General features: G+C 37.9%; 1 protein-coding gene across 12 annotated transcripts in view; it reads left to right on the top strand.

Moving 5' to 3' along the window:
* Window positions 1–20,719, top strand: part of ARHGAP24 (Rho GTPase activating protein 24) — a 574,638-nt gene that overhangs the window by 480,525 nt on the left and 73,394 nt on the right. For 11 of the 12 annotated variants that reach the window (XM_023553282.2, XM_010594080.3, XM_064285611.1 and 8 more), the window contains one exon: window positions 13,405–13,527. In XM_023553282.2, coding sequence (XP_023409050.1) covers window positions 13,405–13,527 — 123 coding nt within the window. Of the gene's footprint in view, window positions 1–13,404; window positions 13,528–19,049; window positions 19,870–20,719 lie in introns of those variants that run through there. The other variant, XM_023553283.2, reaches the window with a different exon arrangement.

Genomic DNA, 20,719 nt, shown 5'->3' with positions numbered 1-20,719 from the left:
CTTAGCTCCCCTAAGCACTTCTATCACCTACCAAGGCAGACTTAGCTAACAAAAACTTCCTAAACATGTAATGAATACTCACCAACTTTTAACATACATTTAGATTTAAAATACTTTTCTCTTAGACATTCAGAAATTAATTTGTATTTGCTTTGAAGTGATTCTACAGTTGCTTCTTAATCATTTTCCCTATCTTATGCAGAAATCCCAGGAGCCCTGGTGGCACAGTGGTTAAAGCGCTTGGCAGCTAACCATAAGGTTGGCAGTTCAAACCCTAAATTTATAAATGTCACAATAATAGTGTGGAAAATTGATGAGCTGACCTATCAGAAATACTGAAAATTTGAAAGGAAATTCAGCTTTAAATATTTTTTAAGGTACATAAGACCTGAATTAAGAAGTCTTGCCTATGATGCTGTCCGGTCTTGTACCATCCTGTGGTGGGTTGTGGATCGGACAGTTGTAATTCATAGGGATTTCGCTGGCAGGTTTTGATGTAGATCCCCAGGCATTTCTTCCTAGTCCATGTTAGGCTGGAAGGCTGCTGAGACCTGTTCAGCATCATAGCACATACAAGTCACCACTGACAGACGGTGGTGGCTGCTCATGAGGTGCATTGGCTGGGACTCTAACCCAGGTTCTGGCATGGAAGGCAAAAATTCTAACACTAAACTCCCACTGCCCTGGGATCTCATCGTAAACCCCTCTTTTGTAACAACTTCACCATCCACCCACTACTACTCTATTGCTTTGCTCCCATATACATACACTATGATGTCTAGAAGAATTTATATTGCATATCTATTTTCTCTTCTTCATAAATTTATGAACTCACTCCATTCAGTATTTTCTTTATGCTGGCTGGTTAATGGAAAAGCTCTTTCAAGGCCAACAGTAAAGCCCATGCTCCTAATCCAATAACTTCCATGCTGCCTGATCCAGCGACCTCCATTTTTCCTAATCCAGTGGTCTGAATTTAGTTCTCACATTATTTGGCTGTCAACAGCATTATACTCAGCCGATCACTTTCTTTACTCAGCCTCTGAGACACAACTGTCTCTTGTTTCTCTTCCCACCTACCTTCTCAATTTACTTTTGTTGATTCCTCTTCCTTTATCCTGATCACCAAATGTTGGAGTATTACCCAAGCTCAGCTCTTGAATTTTTTCTACAACCTGACTATAGTATTTTCTGGAACGTTTACCATCAAACTGATAACTCAAATATACACCTTAAGTCCAAGCCTTGCCTCTGAAATACAGATTTTGTTTTATTTACTGCCCTATCCTTACAAACTAGATTAGTGACTGGCACCTAACAGGTACTAAATATATATGTTGAATAAAGAAATAAATGTTCTATTTTATGTCACAGGGTTATTGTAAAAACCAAATCAGGGATTGTAAAAGTAATTTGTAAACCGAAAATCACCCTGCAATAGCGTGATTTTATTATCATTAGTATTGCAGATTTCTAGTAATCAAACGCAATAAAAAGAATGGGGTAAAAGGGAATTTTAAAAATAGATTTCAACATTCTGATCTACATCTTCAAAAGCAGTGTGCCTCCCCAAATTCTGTGTTCTGTTTAACTCATCAAACTTCCAGGCATTAAGGAAAAATATTCATATTCAATGGACCTGTATTCAAATGCTAAAAGTCAAGTCCTAGTGTTTGCTTTAATAAAAGTATGGTATCTTTAATGCATGAGGCCCACCAATATGCTGGAGTCCATAATCCCAATTTGAATGACATGTCCTTGCAAAACCATTTGCAGAGTGTTAGTCATTTACAATGCAAATAAGCAATTAGATAAGTTATATGATCCATAGCTTTAGAGCTTAGTACTTCCTGGCTGAATGGCTGCCAGTAAAAGTATAAGATGTGGATACAAGCTAATAGGATGAGTGTGGTTAAAATACATGAATTTAAAATTTATAGCCTCCGGCTGCTCTAGTATTCTATATAAGAATGATGGTTGTTAGTTGCCATCAAGTGGACAGACTTCACCATACATAAGAATCTCCTAGCAGGCTTCTTCAAACACGATTAATGGCCCCACCCCTAGAGTTTCTGACGTAGCTGATCTGGGTTGAGGCCTAAAAATTTGTATTTCTAACAAACTCCAGGGTGGTGCTGATGCTGCATCCTGTCCTCCTAGACATGTACACTGGAGTCCCATCGCTCTTTGAGAAACACTACACTAGAAGGTTTATCAGCATGTTTACGGGGAGTAAAAAGATCGATATAACTCTGACACATTTGTCTACTACATAAGAGGTCATTTGTCCATTTGTTAAGTTCTTCAGGGATTCCTGTTTTTGCTTTCAAGCCCATTTGTTGTTGTTAGGTGCTGTCCAATCAGTTCCAACTCATACTGACCCTACATAAAACAGAATAAAACACTGTCCAGTCCTGTGCCATCCTCACTATCATTGCCATACTTGAGACCATTGTTCCAGCCACTGTGTCAATCCATCTCATTGAGCATCTTCCTCTTTTGCACCAACCCTTTACTTTACTAAGCCTAATGTCCTTCTCCAGGACCTGGTCCCCACTGATAACATGTCCAAAGTATGTGACATGAAGTCTTGCCATCCTCTCTTCTAAGGAGCATTCTGGTTGTACTTTTTCTTGTATAATCTTCTTCCAAGATTGTTCGTTTGTCTGGCAGTCCATGGTACATTCAGTACTCTTTGCCAACGCCATAATTCAAATGCATCAATTCTTCTTTGGTCTTCCTTTTTCATTGTCCAGCTTTTGAACATACATGAGGCATTTGAAAATAGCATGTCTTAAGCCAGGCTCATCTTAATCCTCAAGTGACATTTTTGCTTTTTAACAATTTAAAGAGGTCTTTTGCAGCAAATTTGTCAATGCAATATGTCATTTGATTTCTTGACTGCTGCTTCCATGGGTGTTGATTGTGGATCCAAGGAAAATGAAATCCTTGACAACTTCAATCTTTTCTCTGTTTATTATGATGTTGTTTATTGGTCCAACTGAGAGGATTTTTATTTTCTTTATGTTGAGGTGTAATCCATGCTGAAGGTTATAGTCTTTGATCTTCATCATCAGTGCTTCAAGTCCTCTTCATGTTCAGCAAGCAAGGTTGTATCATCTGCATATCACAGTTTGTTAATGAGTCTTCCTCCAATCCTGATGCCATGTTCTTCTTCATATAGTCCAGCTTCTCAGATTATTTGCTTAGGATACAGATTGAATAAATACGGTGAAAGGATACAACCCTGTCACACAACCTTTCTGATTTTAAACCATGCATTGCCCCTTTGTTCTGTTTGAACAACTGCCTCTTGGTCTATGTACAGGTTCCCCATGAGCACAATTAATTAGGTGTTGTGGAATTCCCATTCTTCACAATGTTATCCATAATTTTTTATAATCCACACAATTGAATGCCTTTACATAATCAATAAACACAGGTAAACATCTTTCTGGTATTCTCCGCTTTCATCAACAATGATATCCCTTGTTCCATGTCTTCTGAATCTGGCTTGAATTTCTGGCAGTTCCCTGTCGATGTACTTCTGCAACCACTTTTGAATAACCTTCAGCAAAATTTTACTTGTGTGTGATATTAATGACATTATTCAATAATTTCCACATTCTGTTGGATCACCTTTCTTTGGAATGGGCACAAATATGGATCTCTTCCAGTCAGTTGAGTAGGTAGCTCTCTTCCAAATTTCTTGGCATGGAACAGTGAGTGTTTCCAGTGTTGCATCCATTTGTTTAAGTATCTCAATTGGTATTCTGCCCATTCCTGAAGTCTTATTTTTCCCCAGTGCCTTCAGTGCAGCTTGAACTTCTTCCTTCAGCATCCTCAGTTCTGGATCATATGCTACCTCCTGAAATGGTTGAACATTGATAAATTCTTATTGGTACAGTGACTCTGTGCATTCCTTCCATCTTCTTTCGATGCTTCCTGTGGTGTTCAATTTTTTGCCCAAGAATCCTATTGCAACTCGAGTCTTGAATTTTTCTTCCGTTTTTTTCAGCTTTAGACATGTGAAGTATGTTCTTCCCTTTTGGTTTTCTAACTCTAGGTCTTTGCACGTATCAGTATAACATTTTACTTTGTCTTCTCAAACTTCCATTTGAAATCTTCTGTCCAACCTTTAACTTCGTCATTTCTTTCTTTCGTTTTAGCTACTGGATGTTCAAGAGAAAGTTTCAGAGTCTCTTTTGACATCCATTTTGGTGTTTTCTTTCTTGCCTGTCTTTTTAATGAGCTCTTGCTTTCTTCGTGTATGATGTCCTTGATGTCATTCCACAGCTCATCTAGTCTTCCGTCATTAGTGTTCAATGACTTAAATCTATTTTTGGGATGGTTTCTAAATTCAGGTGGGCATACTCAAGGTCGTAATTTGGCTCTGTGGACTAGTTCTAATATTCTTCAGCTTCAACTTGAACTTGCGTATAACTAATTGATGGTCTGTTCCACAGTCAGCCTCTAGCCATGTCCTGACTGATGATATTGAGCTTCTCCATTGTTTCTTACCACAGATGTAATCAATTTCATTCCTGTGTATTCCATCCTGTGAGGTCCATGTGTATAGTCGTCATTTATGTTGTTGAAAAAAGATTATTTCCAGTGAATAAGTCAATGGACTTGCAAAATTCTATCATGCGATCTCTAGTATCGTTTCTATCACTAAGACCATATTTTCCAACTACAGATCCTTCTTCTTTTTTCTCAACCTTTGCATTCCAATCACCAGTAATTATCAATGCATCTTGGTTGCGTATTTAATCAATTTCAGACTGAAGAAGTTGGGAAAAATCTTAAATTTCTTAACTGTTGCTGTTAGTGGTTGGTGCTATCAAGCCCATTAGGCCATTACAAAAAAAAAAAACCATTGCCGTCGTGTTAATCCCAACTCATAGCAACTCTATAGGACAGAGTAGAACTGCCCCATAGGGTCTCCAGTGAGCCACTGGTGGATTCAAACTGCTGACCTTTTGATTAATAGCTGAGCTCTTAACCATTGTGCCACCAGGGCTCCACTAGGCCATTACCTGAAAGCCAAACAAAGCCAGGTGCTGTCGAGTCGCTTCTGACTCATAGCAATCCTTTAAGGCAGAGTGTAACTGTCCCCTACGGTTTCCAAGGATTGCCTGGTGAATTAGAACTGCCGACCTTTTGGTTAACAGATGAGCTTTTAACCAGTATACCACCAGGGTTCCATTAGGTCATTCAAAAAATCAAACTTGTTGCCATCAAGTCGATTCCGACTCATAGCGACCCTATGGGACAGAGTAGAGCTGCCCCATAGTGTTTTCAAAGAGTGTCGGGTGGATTTGAACTGCCAACCTTTTGGTTAGCAGCTGAATGCTTAACCACTGTGCCACCAGGGCTCCATTAGGCCATTAGGAGTTCCCATACCCTTCACTAACTGTCCGGAATATTAAAGTCATCATATATGTCTTTAAAAGACATCCTGAGAGGAAAAAAAAAAAAATTGTCTGAATTTTAGATTCATGTGAGACAGCAAACTTCTTGCCTTGTTTCTTTGCCTGTGAACAGTATTCCATGTACTACAAGTTGTACGTTATTACGTAAGACTGGGTTTTCCTTGTGGCTCGCGTCCATAATTTTCACCCTGACCATCACTACTGAAGGAACACTGATCGGAGTGTAAATGTGATCTATTCCATTTGCCTTCCTCCTATGTTAATCAGGTGATATTTTTAATTCATTGTTCTCCTAACCTAAACTAAGCTAAATTAGAGGAGGACATAAATTTTAAATACGTTGACATTGCCAAGGATATGTTCTACCTTTATTTCTCAGAAAATTCAATCAGCAGCATTTAATTAGATGCTGAGAAGGAAGTGACTAGATTCTGAGCCTCTGACTTAAGCAAAAGTCAAAGTATATTGTTGGACTTAAATTGAAATCCTAATGTCTGCCCAGTGTAATCTGGAAGACAAAATCTAAAGCACAATAAAATGTATTCTTATAATTATCATGCTAAGCACAAGTATGCTTTTTGGAATAGTGAATCTAAGGAATATGAAAATCATTCGATTTTAAAAATTAGCTAATTTGACATTTTAAAAGTTTCATTAGTTTTATTTAAAAGTAAATATATTGCAACTGTACTTTTTAAAAGCATGACCAATGTATGAAAAGCTAGATTTACTTGAAAAATAAACTAAGTTGCTTTCTATATAAAAGGACTTTTCTTTACAAATATATTCAGAATAGTATTTTCGAAAGTAATATACCTTCTCGCATTTTCAAGGATTCAATTCCTAAGTATTTAATTTATAGGAAAAAAAATGAGGATCCAAATTATTATATGTAGAAACAATAACAACAGCAATGCATGTTAAGTCCCAAACACTATTTGAAGTACTTGATGGTATTATCTGTTAAAAAAAAAAAAAAAAAAAAAAACCATTATTGTTGAATTCGGTTCCAATTTATAGCAACTCCATGGTTACTGAGTAAAACTGCTCGGTAACGTTTTATCGGCTATAATCTTTATGGAAGCAGATCACCAGGGTTTTCTTCCACAATGTGGCTGGGTGAGTTCAGATCACTAACCTTTAGGTTAATAGGTGAGCTAAACCCATTTTCGCCACCAGGTAACTCACACTAACACTACTCAGAAGGTGTTATTATTATCCTTGTTAAAGATGAGGGAATTCACAGGTAGTAAAATATTTTTTTTCTTCTAAATGACTAATTAGAACCCAGGGAATCAAGTTTCACTGTCCCCAGTCTTAACGACATTGCAATACCTCTTTTAAGCACATTTTTGTATTTGACATTTGATCCGGGCCTTGCTTTTGATCTAATGTTCACATTTTTATACAGTTTTATGGCAAAGTTTGAGAAAAGATAAATCAGACTTAACTTGTATGGTGTAAAAATTTTAGGCCAATGATTCATGTATCTGTAGCGAAGTAGACTCCCAACAAATAATTTCTAAATTTCATTCTTAGAAACCTATCATAATAAGTAGGTACCAATCAAGCCATAATTGGTTTATGAGTGTTAACTTATGGTTACTTTGTGATTGGGCATAAACTAGCTGTGTTTATACCCAGATTCCTTCTTAAAAAGAGATTATAATCTAACTGGGGGGATTGGGGATATAGGAAATATGTAAAACACTATTATAAAAGACGCATGAAGTTAAAATGTAGCATTATTTTATTAGAATGCTGGGCAACATTTAGTAATGTTATTGTTGTGTGGTACCTTCTATAAACAGAGTAGTTACAGCCACTGGGCCCTTAATTAAGTCTCATTTTCTGGTTTAGAGATTTTAAAATAGTCAAAAATTTCAGTGTAAAATAATGCAACTTTTGCTGTTAACTAACTCATGTATTAAAATTTTGCTTTTTCAATACTTCAGAAATTAATCTTTGGGGAAGAAATATTTGAAAAAACTGATTAACAAAGCAGACCAAAATTCTTAAATCTCCACCATGCACAGAACTGAATATGAAAAAGAAATTAAATATGACTTCGAATGTGCTACCAATTGCTCTCTTGCCCTTTTGGTGAATTTTGTGCTTTTTTTTTTTTTTTTCCCAGTGCTGTTCATTAAGGAGTGATGGTATCCATACAAGCTTATAATTTGTTGCCGGTATTTCACATAGTGCTGGTTGTTTTCCAAGTGCCATTCTCCATAAAAGGGAAGAAATGTTTTTCCACCTCAGTGATTTTCCATGGATAGGTTTCAGAATTTGCTTTAAATCTTACAATTTATCGTTAGAGTCTCATTACCAACAAAGGTCTAACTAAGTTTTGAGGAAAGTAATGCATAAGGAAAATACGAGCTTGCAGTTGTATAAATGGAAACTAAGAAACCTATTTAGAACATTAAAATATGATTCTGTAAAGCTGTAATAAAGTGGATAGTACAATAGGTGTAGTTTGGCCTGATTTGGGTTTGGGAATGAGGAAACATTTCACCCTTGAAATCATTAACAGCGTTGGAAGTGCTCACTGCAATGTCCTCAGGTCACCTACCAGATTTCAGCTCTGCTTGGAGACTAATCAAGTATGTGTGACCTCAGTTCCCCTTGGGTGACTTGTATTACAATTTAAATACAGTCTAATAATTTACTATGTAGCTTTAAATTGTGTTTGCTCAAAATGACAGACACAAATACATCACTTCTGAGGAGTTCTTTTACTTTTGTAATTGGTCATTTTATCAACCATTTACATGCAATTATTTTTCCCCAAGGTAAAAATAACAGAAGTTTACTGGGGTGACTATTTTTGGAACTTTTCACACAACAGATCGAGTAACACATTTCTTTAGATATATGTTTTTGGAAAGATAATGCACATAATAGTAGCAATCCATATTCCCCCCTCCCCGGGAAAGCCCTCATTACGTGGCTACTCTGCGCTCGGAGCAGCGCTGGTTTCCTGCCACAGAGCTTCCATTCCGATACCTGCCGTGGATCTGCATCTGGAGAAAGTTTTATAGATAAATTAAGGAGAATTCAAAGTGAACAATTTAAAGCAGTACTGAGGGAGTTGAGTTTAGCGATAATTACCTTTGGCTTTTTATTGTTTAGTGCTTTCGTGACTGTATAGTTTTTATCACTTTTCAATAATTTTTTTTTTCTGGTTATAAAATTACAGTCTGATTTTTCTCATTAATCTTTTTTATTATTATTTTCTGATGTTTCTGGCAGAGCCTTCAGTATAATACTTGTAGAAATAACACACGCTTGAACATCTAATACAAAAGAGTACAAAAGGAGAACAACAAAAAAAATCCCAATCCTACCATGCAAAGATACCTACTGTTAAAATTATTGTGTATTTCTGTCTAGCATCTTATTTATCTGGCTTTGCATCTAGGTGAAAATTGAGATATTGTATATAGAATCTGTATATGCTTTTGTGTAATAAAAATGCATATTATAGTCTTCACAGTGATATTGTAGTAGCTGCATAATGTTCCATCATAAAGTATATTACCTCTACTCCTAAAAGTAACATTTCCAACATCTCTCTTAAGGTTTTAAAAAGCCTTTGCAAAGTTGTTCATCAAAAATGCCATTTTTCAAATTATTGTTTTGCAGTTACTAGAGGAGTTGAACTTTTCATATGGTTACTGGATATTTATATTTCTTTACTGAATTAACTGTGCATTTCTTTAATATATATCTCTTTAACCCACTTTTTAATTTTAGATTCAGAACTTTCTTGTATTAAACTCACTAGACTTTTCTTAATCTGACTTTTGATTTTTGCAAAAGTTAATCATGTCAACTAATTTTTTCAGAGAATCTACTTTTGGGGGGGAAGAAAAATGCATATCAAATGCAAAAATAAAGAAGATTCCAAAAAATTGTACACATACTTTCAATCATATATAAATGAATATAACTGAATTGGAAACCCTGGTGGCGTAATGGTTAAGAGCTATGACTGCTAACCGAAAGGTTGGCAGTTCAAATCCACCAGGTGTGGTTCTACTCTGTCCTATAGGGTCGCTATGAGTCTGAATTGACGCGACTGCAACGGGTTTTTTAATAACTGAATTACATGACCTACTTAAAAAAAAAAAGATTTTAGTTTACTTAAAGTCATAAATACTTGAAAAGTTAACACTAGCACAAAGCATTGCTACCAACATACAACATGGTTAACATCTAAAAACTATACATAATTTACTGATACAAAGTGTCCTTAAAAGTGTGTGGAAAGCCAACATCATCAAAAAAAAAAAAAAAAAGCAGCATTAAAAAAAAAACTTCATAAGCATTTATGTTTGAGCAGAATTTAGGAATGTGTGTGCTTGAATAAATATTTTGAAGGTGACTACATACTATACTCTAATTTCTGTGATAATTGGAAGTTAAGGCTGCTTTTTAAAATTTTACCTTTTGAAATAATTTTAACCTCACAAATGGTTAAATGAGAACAAAAAGTACCATAAAGGGTTAACAAAGAGAGTGAAACTTGATCTGAAGGAAACAGACCGAAAGCCAGTGTTCCGAGCTTTTCCATTTATTGAGTTGCCCATTTAACAAAGTTATTTCTGAGCTCCTTGGATTTCAAGGCACAGTACCAGGTGCTTACGCATGAGAATGGATGACCTGTCCAGTCAACAATCAGATTTTCAATACAGAGCATCTAGTTCATGTTTTATAAACGTCTCCAGGTGTTTTAATCACATTCTTAGCAATGCACTTCTTTCTATCAGGACTCACAGAAGCTTTTCCACATTGTTTTCCCTTTTCGTACTAATAAATAAACTGAGGAATCAAGGCCTATATCCATGGGTGTAATCCACAGATGGAATTTCATATCTGTGATTGGCGGAAAATGAGATTTGGGGTCAGACACATGGCACTGTTGGCAGAGATGAAGAATCAAATGAAAAGTCAGAAGATGGTGGCTAGATGCGCTCACCATTCTCTTTCCCCCCACTCTCTGGCAGCTGTCATTCACTCCCATTACTAAGGCTGTCTCTGGCTGGGCTGGGAGTGACACAGCAGAATATTGCTATCTGAATAGCTAAACGTCCTTCAGGCAAAGCCAATAATTAAACTATTCTGATTTCAAAAAGGTACTTTTTTTTTTTTTTGGCCCAGTACGTGACTCAGAATAAATTTTTGTGTACTGTGCCATGACAAATTAATATATTTTTCTTTTGTCATTTAGTTACCTCTGCGTATGTCATATAACCATGCATATGCATATCAGTTTGTATATATTGACATACATGTGCAGTACATAATTTTAATATATGTTATTATGTATACATGTGTCAATGCAGGATAACATTTTAAAACTCCTGTATATGTATTTAAAAAAAGTTTTTTTTGTAGTTAACTAATTCCCAAGCATTTAATAGATATATAACATTTATGAAGTCTATTTAATTTCATATCTCCTTTTTGCATTGGGAGGGGTGGGAGTCAATTTAATGAGAGGTCATTAATTTTTGCACAGTTTCTATTTTAACCTATCGCAGTGTCTGTATTTTTACATACATTATTTCATTTAACTCACAATACACCTACCATGTAGGTGTTATGATTTCTGAAGTATGCTTAAGGACACAGAGGTTCCAGAGCTGTGTAATTTTCCAGGAGTCAAATAGCAAATGTAATTTTCCGGGAGTCAAATAGCAAATGTAATTTTCCAGAAGTCAAATAGCAAATACAAGATAAAATTGCAATTCCAGCTAAATTTTCTCTGACTCCTGAACCTATGCTTTTTCAGATACAAATTGCTAAAAGGCTGACTTAGGACAGACCTAGAGGCGTAAAAAAAATCACTGTTTCCTTAGTAGTGAGATGTTCTCTGTGATGATGTGAGCAGGCTAGACCTGTTTGTAAAAGAGGCTTCTACACATTAGGAGACCTATATGGAGCCCTGGTGGCACAGTAGTTAAAGCGCTCGACTGCTAACAGAAAGGTCGGCAATTTGAACTGACCTGCACCTCCAGCGGGAGAAAGACGTGGCAGTCTGCTTCTGTAAAAATTACAGCGTTGGGAACCCTAGGGGGCAGCTCTACTCTGTCCTGTAGGATCGCTGTTCATCGGAATGGACTCCTAGACACTGGGTTTTAGGAAACCTATTTGATGTCCTCTCTTGGCTCCTCCTCTTCCCCTCCTCAGTCAGTTGTATTGAAATTTAAAACTTAGTTTCAAGAAGCTGAACTGGTTGATTTAAAGCTATTTCAGTAGTCTGTCTGTTCTATAGTTACGTCAATGCTAGGATAGTTGCACTTCTCAACCTAGGATATTTGAATCTAATTCAGAAGTCACCAACTCAGTTGCCTAAAGCTTTCAATACTGTGTGTGAATTAGGTTGGGTGTGAGAGAATGGGGAGTGGTAGGGTCTGTTCTTAGAGCCTGGAAGCTCCTCAAAAGGTTTTCAGATTCACGGAAAAACAAATAAACAACAATATATTAACCAAACAAAACACTTGTAGAAGGATTATTTCAACCCAAGCCTGCAAGTTTATAACACTTAGTGAAAATTAAATGTTGATAGGTCATTTGAGCACCTTAGAAGACAAAAAAAAAAAACATTTCCATCGAGTCCATTCCAATTCACAGTGACCCCATAAGACAGAGTAGAACTGCCCCATAGAGTTTCCAAGGAGCACCTGGTGGATTCAAACTGCTGAGCTTCTGGTTAGCAGCCATAGCACTTAACCACTATGCAACCAGGGTTTCCTCCTTAGAAGACAGTATAATATAAACATATTATCAGATTTCAGTTATATACTTACTGGTCCATTTTCTTAATTTTCCTGTGAACGACACTCTATTTTCAAAACTGCAATCACTGGGACTTGTCTTCACAAATACTCTTTTAAGAAAACAATAAGATATAAGGAAAATGATGACTCAATGTCTGTTTCAAGGTCATAAATGATTATCCATGTTTTATACATGAAAAAGAAGTCATTAAGGAAATTTAAATGTTCTATGAGAAATCCTAAGAAAAAATAATCACCTGCTTGAAAAGTCTAGCATTTCAAAGTTGATATTAGAGATTATAAAAAGTTTTAAAGGTAATGGATTGTTTTGTTTTGGGGAGAGGAGTAATAGAAACCATCAACCATTTGCATGAAGGCCCCACGGAAGCTTCCTAAAGATCACCTTCAGATGTGAGGGCCATCTGGGGTTGTGGATTTGGCTGTCTTGGATGGCCAGACATGTGTCTTCTTCTTCCCTCCTTGCTCTCTGTTTGCCCTCCTGAAGGAGTGATCTGAGGGAAGGAAAGAGGTTTCACTTCCAGGACAGGCGATAGAGGAGGGCTCAGTTTTGTACGTGGAGCCCTGGTGACACAGTTGTTAAGAGCGTAGCTGCTAACCAAAATGTCAGCGGTTTGAATCCACCAGCCACTCCCTGGAAACGCTATGGGGCAGTTCTGTTCTGTCCCATAGGGTCACTATGAGTCGGAATCAACTCGACGGCAACAGGTTTGGTTCATGGTCACCCATGATGTCCTGGTGCCTCACTGTGTGTGCACAGATTGTTTAGCACTTATTTTAAATTAAAATCCAAGCTTCATGGACCACTTTTGCAACTTCTCCATCTTTCATTTTGCTTTTGCACTTTTTTCCCAATTCAGCAGCTTGGTGTAAATAGATTGGATTATGAGTTAATGCAGGGCTATGGGTTGTTGCTAGGACAAAAAGCCAGGCTTTGTTTGGGGAATAACATTTGTTCTAGCTATCTCCTGGAAACATGAGTCTTTTGTTTTAAAGCAGATTTTTTTCCCCATTCTGAAACCATGGTAAACATTTCCAATTCATGGGGTGGAACCCCATGCTGGTAGTGTCTCTGCATTAGGCACACTCCTGGGGAGTCCCTGGGAGGCTGATGATCAGAGCCTCTGGCTGAATGCACCCTCACGTGTCACTGTCTTTCACAGGAGGCGATCGAGATCGGATGACAGCAAATCATGAAAGCTACCTCCTCATGGCGAGCACCCAGAATGATATGGAAGACTGGGTGAAGTCCATCCGCCGAGTTATATGGGGACCTTTTGGGGGAGGTGAGTATATTTTAAAATCCTGGAAAAACTGAAAGGTAGCCAAACCTGTTCTTTCCTTGCCCACAGCCAATGTTACTATCAGCTCCTATTTTCAAATGGACAGGTGTTGTAATAAATAGTAAACAATTCAACATTATTTTTAGATACGTGACTCCTAGAGGTTTAAGTTAGATCAAATATTATTACTAACCAGTCTGCTTCCATGAATATATTGAATTATAAAAATGGATGGTCATTGATTGATTGATTTTAGTTTTAGATTTTGGCATTTCCACTAACAATGCACAGTTATGGGAGGATACTATAAATGCAGACTAGCTAAGAACATCTAGGTATGGGGCAAAAAAGTGTCAGCTTCTAGGTTTGGAAAGGATCCCAACTCGCAGATCTCAATGGTATCAAAGGAATGATAAAGCTTTCAGTCAGAAACTGATGATTATTAGAGAGAAAAAGAAATCTTTGGATTACACAAGTGTTTCTGGATTTGATACTAATCGTAAAAGGATGTTAATTGTATACAGTATTGAGAATGCACCATATAAAAGATAAGCTAAAAGGTGCTATGAGAATAAAAGGAGAAAGAAAAGGTAAAAGATGTGATCTTGGTCTATCAAGGAATATAAAGTATGATACAATCATACAAATATTTAAAACAAAAATTCAGTAATTGGAATCAGAAAAGTAAGGACCCTGAAATGTTTATCTGTAACTAACATGTTATTTCCAAGTATATAAGGCCTAACTCATTTATGTTGATATACTTACAAATAAATTGTATTAATACCAAATTCATATTTAGTAAACCAGTTACCATCTCTATATTTATTTTACTCTCCCATGAATTTATTGTCAGTACCCTGAATTCAGAGAGTGAATTTTATTTTATTCTTTTACCATAACGAATGCTTTTTAGGCCAGTTGACCATTTCAGCACCACATTTTAGAATAACTTTGAAAGCTCATTAAAAATGGTGAATGGTTAAGTTAAAGTAGTAAAGATTCCTTGAAGACGTGTTGATGTTTTACCACATTGATGACACATGTCTGCAAATTGTCTTTTTTTTAGCAATATTTTCTGTCAGGGAAGGAGGAGGCTCGTGAAAACCAGGTGCATGCTGGCCCCTTCGGAAACAAAAACTTGTGGAGGCCTTAAGGAAGTGATTTTTCAAAGTTCCTGTCGCTTCTAAAGACCCTTTTTCCCCCCTCTGTCATCAGATTCCTGGGACTCCTGACTCCTTAATGTCTGCTGAAGGAGGCATCTTTGTTGAGGGGTATTTCCATTGTGCATGGTTTTCTTCCTTTCCTTCTATTTCACCTGTCCTTTTCTCAAGAAAAAAGAATGAGATCCAATTAATTCCTCTAAATCAGCGACCACGAAAGGTTGTACCGGCCCAAGAATCTCAGAAATGATCACAGTGGGCCTGAGAAAAAGCTGTGTATGAATCTTTACATTTCTGAACCTGGAAGGGGTACTCTAGTAGTTTATTGGCTTTCACACTTTAGCTTGTGGAATATACGTCAGGGATTGTGCAAATGCTTGATTCAAATTTACTTTTAAAACAGTATATTTTAGCTTTGTACAGTCACAGTAAAAACAATGCTCAAAAGAATAAATCTTCTGTCTTTGCTTAATTGAAGAGTATTATGAAATTGCTAGGTAAGCTTTTAAAAACAAACAAACGAGTTGCCACGGAGTCGACTCAACTCATGGTGACCCCGTGTGTGTCAGAGCAGAACCATATCCCAGAGAGTTTTCGACGTTGATTTCTCTTAAGCAGATCACCAGGCCTTTCTTCCGAGGTGCCGCTGGGTAGATTCAAACTGCCAACCTTGCAGTTAGTAGCTGAGAACTTAACCATTTGTGTCACCCAGAGACTCTGAGCTTTTAAAACACTTAATTTTTTTTATGAACTCCTTTGTGATGTGTCTTTGCATCAGGATTTTCCAAAGTTAATACAGAATACAGAACCAAACTGAATGCTGACACTGATAGTTCCTGACACCGCAACAAGCATTCACAATCTCAGATTTCAAATGTTTGTATCAATATAGCTGTCTATTCTTATTAATTGAATTTGTAAGTCAATGTTATAAACTTGACGTTTAAAGAATAAATTTTATAACTTAAATGCCCGTTATTTATCTTATGTATTAGGATTTCACTTAACGTTTCATTTGAAATAACTTTTCCACTGATTAAGAAGGTTTTACAACCACAGTTCTGGTTCATCGCCACGTTTTATGGATTAGATCATTAAGACGCAGGGAGAATGAAAAATTTTCCAGCAGGCACATTCTAAATAACAAAACTAGGAAGAAAACCCATGTCTTCTGGCTTTCTGAGCTTCCTCCTGCTTTATAGCCGTATTAGTCAGGGGTCCCCAGAGAAACAAAATCAACAGGATAAATAAGTAGAAAGAGAGATTTACTTTAAGGATTTGGCTCACTCAGTTGTGAGGGCTGGCAAGTGGGAAATCCATAGGGCAGGCAGGCTGGAAACTGCGCAGGATATCTATTTTACAGCCTTGTGAAAGAATCCTTCTCCCCTTTAGAAACCTCAGTTTTTGCTCTTAAGGCCTTCAACTGATTGGATGGGGCCTACTCACATTATGGAGGATAATCTGCTTAACATCAACGATAATACATGGTAATCATATCTAAATACCTTCATGGAAGCATTTACCAAACAACTGGGCAACAGAGCCTAGCCAAGTTGACACATAAAATTAACTATCACAGTAGCGTAGTAGTGTAATCTGTAACTTCTACTATGGGAGTGAAAAAAAACACAATTGCAAGCACATGCCTTATATTCTGCAGTATATGAAAAGCAAAAGCTTTCAAAAGTATGATGAATTGTTATAATTTTTCAAGTCCTTCAGAAGTACCTGAATTGCCAGTGCTGTCATTTTGTAAGAGAACACATTTCATCTTCTTCTCTTAGTTATGGAACCCAAGATGCTGTAATCCAATATAAAGACCTCTTGGTTTCCAGCCTCCTTCCCACTGCTTAAAAATTATTATGGCCATTTATTAGATGGCATCTAGAAAGACATCTGGAAGAGAAGGTGACATATTACCTTGATTTATCAATTACAGTACACAGCCTTTGGATACATCTTAAGCGTGTCTGCTGTAGAAACTGCTATGCAGAACACGTCATTGTCTGCTGGGTAGTTTTGCAACTGGTGTTTTTAAACTTTTATTTTTAATGAGAAATTTAATATTTCCTTTAAGTTGCATATACATGCAAAGTATTTCCTCTTTGCCATTATAATAATGACCATTTTGTTAAAATATAAGAGACACCTGCGAAGCTTACCTAGCCCTTCAATGTACTAGAGCTGACTTGAAAGTCAAATCCAAAAGTTGCGATATCAAATTATTTAGCTTTGGAAAAGTTTTTCATATATATATATATATTCAACACTAGCCCAGGATCTGGGGATCTGGGGTGTGTGAGAATCCATTAATTTTTCATTAAGTCTGAGTGCTTAGCCCAATTTTAGCCAATATCAAAATTGGGTTCTTCCTATGTATTTCCTCCTTCTGATGAAGAGTTGGGTTAGAGACCCATTAACTTAGAATGAAATATCATATGTGAATAATCCTTATGATGAATAATTGGCTTGTGGGCAAAGGAGTTGATTAAGAAACACTGGGGTCTTGTGGAAGAAGTACCTGCTTCTTGCCTCTGACACAGATCAGATGTGTGATCTCAAATAAGTGGTTTTTCACGTCCTTTGCCTTCGGTTTCTTCATTTATGAAATAAGAAAATTGGACAAAACTGTTTTAACTGAGGTTCTTCCTAGTCCCCAAATCTTGTGATTACATGTGTTCTCTCCATACCAGTGCTCAGGTCAGTGAATTTCTCAGTTCATCTGGAGCCCTGGTGGCACAGTGGTTAAGAGGTCAGCTGCTAACCAAAAGGTCGGCAGTTGGAATCTACTAGCGGCTCTTTGGAAACCCTATGGGCAAATTCTCCTCTGGGCTCCAGGGTTGCTGTGAGTTGAAATCAACTCGACAGCAGCAGGTTTGGTTTTTTAGTTTAATAGTTCCCCTGAGTCCAATACTGCCTCTATTTTGGTGGAACTGAGATAAATTTTATGGTTCTTTATTTTCCTAGCAGTATGCTTTGACACAGAAGGTAAAAAGCAATGTTTGAACCAGAAGGCAGAAATAACTAATAATGATCCTTTCAATGACAAAATATTAACTATCTGGACCTACTAGTTAGAGTAATGATACTTCTACTGGGAGCACCTTTTTAATACTCCTCACAATTTTATAGCTCCTGCTGAATGGCTAGGCAGGAACGCAGAGGCCTTGGGGGTCATTTGGGCTAAAGCACTAGCATTCAAAATCTGTTCATCGAACAGCCAGGTGGATAAATGATTAACCAAATGAGTAAATTGTTCATTAAGTGGGGTTGAAAGAGCTGGGAGGATGTGGGGGCTGGGGTGGAAAATCAGTATTCAAGAGAATGGTAGCATATTGAAAACAGGGTTGGTTTTTAAACCATGACCAGAGAAATATATACGTACATAAGGTTAAGAGCTCGGCTGCTAACCAAAAACTTTGAATCCACCAGCTGCTCCTTGGAAACCCTATTGAGCAGTTCTGCTTTGTCCTATAGGGTCCCTAAGAGTTGGGATTAACTGGACAGCAATGAGATTGGGATACACACACACACACACACACACACTGATTGTAATTATACTTGCACTCTTAAAAAAAAACTAGATGTAAATTATTTTTCTATTTTACAGACACACCCATGTGTACATATGCATATATACAAATACTGTATACACACGTGTGTGTTTTAATAGTATGCACATTTGAATTAACACACACAAATAAATTCAATAGCAAAGGATCTGAAAAAAATAAATCTTGTATCAAAACCAAATTGGTTGCTGAGGGCTATAGTGTTTTCAAGGCTGTAATATTTATGGAATGGGACTGCCAGGGCAACGTCTCTCTCCTCATACATCTTTCTCTCCCAGAGCAGGTCGTGGGTTCGAACCCTCAATCTTTTGGTTAGCAGTCCGGGTCTTTAACCACTGCGCAATCAGAGCTTCTCAAATCTTGTATAAAAAACTAAAACCAAACCCGTGCCCTCGAGTCGATTCCGACTCTTAGCGACCCTACATAGGAAGAGAATAAAAGCAGGAAGGGGGATAAAAATTTTACCCCCTTGGGCATGGTTTAGGACTGTTGATTCGTGGCGGAGCTGAGCCAGTCGCTGTAAAAGTGCTGCACAGCAGACAACGGCTGGGAAGTCAACGCAAAGTCTAAAGAACCGAGTCTACACAGCAGCCGTGGCATTCTCCCTCCTACCCTTGTATTGTGGTGACTGCACCTGCTGCATGTGACTGGCGGGCACTGAAGGCACCCGCAGTCACAGCCGCGGGGACGGGGCGGCAGCAGCCCTGCCAGCTCCCGCCGGGCTCTCATTGAGAAAAGGGGAGCGGAGGGAGCAGGAGGAGGGGGAGGAGACGCTCCCTGCAGAGCAGCCTCTCTGGCCGATCCAAGGAGTCTCCTGGAGTGGGCACTCGGCTGTTCTGACCTGGTTGTTCCCTCGGGATCCCCGGGAGTTTGAAGACAGAAGGGAAAAGGGAGAAGCCCGCAGAGAGCATCAAAGGTTGAGGGGTGCTATAAAAGGAACAGGAGAGTCCTTTGAAAAGACTTTATCGTGCCCTGAAATGCTTTCTGAAGAAGGTGCCATTATTTTCCTCCCTTTTTGCTCAGATGAAAGGAGCCAGCAAGGACAGTCCTGAAGTATTCCTCAGGGGCCTTTTTTGTCATTGTTCCTCTTTCCCCTTGTACACAGCTGTTTGTTGACCTTTCCAGAGGAATCTCAGTCCCCCCAGTTCCAGCTGAGAAGACAGTTCTTAATAATAAATCCTGCTGTTTGAATGGGAGGTGTAGTTTGCTTGCTGCAAGCCTTTTTGCTGTGACTTTTCGAGATCTGCAGAAACTTAAAAACTACCTTAGAAATTCCCTGGATTAGGCAAGAGAAAAGAAGTTATTGCCAAAAAGGAGTAAATGAGAGGTGATGATCTTTCCCTAACGCAGGACCTGGACGATCAAACCTTTGAGTTCTAGGAATCAGCACTTCAAACCTAACAAATAAACAAACATGAGAAGGAGTGGCTGTAGGGTATTGCACGGAGCCAGGTTGTAAAGGAAGCCTGAAACTGGTTCAGAACTTTGGGTCTGTATGATGCCTGAAGATCGAAATACTGGGGGACGCCCCTCAGGTGCCTTGGCGTCAAGTCCTTTCATCCCCAAAACTACATACCGAAGAATCAAAAGGTGTTTTAGTTTTCGAAAAGGTAGGTAGATAATATGCTAATATCTGTTTTAAATAATACACATATATCTCTTATGTTTTAAGGCCATTTTATGCTCAGATAAAAAGAGGATTTGCAAACCATGAGCTCAGAACTGTACGAGAGCGATTTGTATGTGCCCTTGCTTGTCTCTACCGTTTTTTCTACGTCCTCCCGCCCCCCATATTGATCTGTTTATTACTGTCGGTGAATGGACTCAGTAGGAGGGGCTTAAGGAACGGAGGTCCTATAGGGATCACCTTGACTGGTGGGGAACTAAACAAGTCTGGCTGCCCATCCTGAGAGGAGGGGCCAAGGGGACTTTGGACCCAAATCAAGCAGCCATGTTGTAACCCCTTGAAGTGGGTCCCTTGCAAATGACTGTTCTGTGCTGACATTAATTACATCGGTTTGGGTTCTGGCTGCCTGTGCTCGCTTGCCTCTTCTTCCCTGCTGAGAAAATTGTGATAATCAGGTTATCTGTGGTGAATCCGTTTAGGAGGCTTCCAGCCGTATTGATTAACATTGGCTAGAAATTTTAGAAATAGGAGTCACCTTGACTTTCTAAATATATCATAAGGAGGCATTGGGAAAAGCCGAAGATGTTAGCCATCAGAGATAGAGGATGGGAAACATACTTTAGGTTCTGTAAAGGAAAGCAAGACATTTCTGAATTGTTTTATTGTGAGGGAGTTAAAGGGTATAACAGGTAAAATGAAATGTCTTTAGAAAATGTTTATGTATCAAAATATTTTAAAATTTCCCTTTGCTTTAAAATGAAATAGTTCAATGGAATGTCTTTCTAAATAGGAACTAGATCATTATAATTTTAATTTAATCAGCAGCTGATTTG

The sequence above is a fragment of the Loxodonta africana genome, chromosome 5, assembly GCF_030014295.1.
Source record: "Loxodonta africana isolate mLoxAfr1 chromosome 5, mLoxAfr1.hap2, whole genome shotgun sequence".
NCBI classification, from domain to species: domain Eukaryota; kingdom Metazoa; phylum Chordata; class Mammalia; order Proboscidea; family Elephantidae; genus Loxodonta; species Loxodonta africana.
The sequence above is the reverse complement of the archived record's forward strand: the minus strand, read 5'-3'. Positions and strand labels throughout refer to the sequence as shown.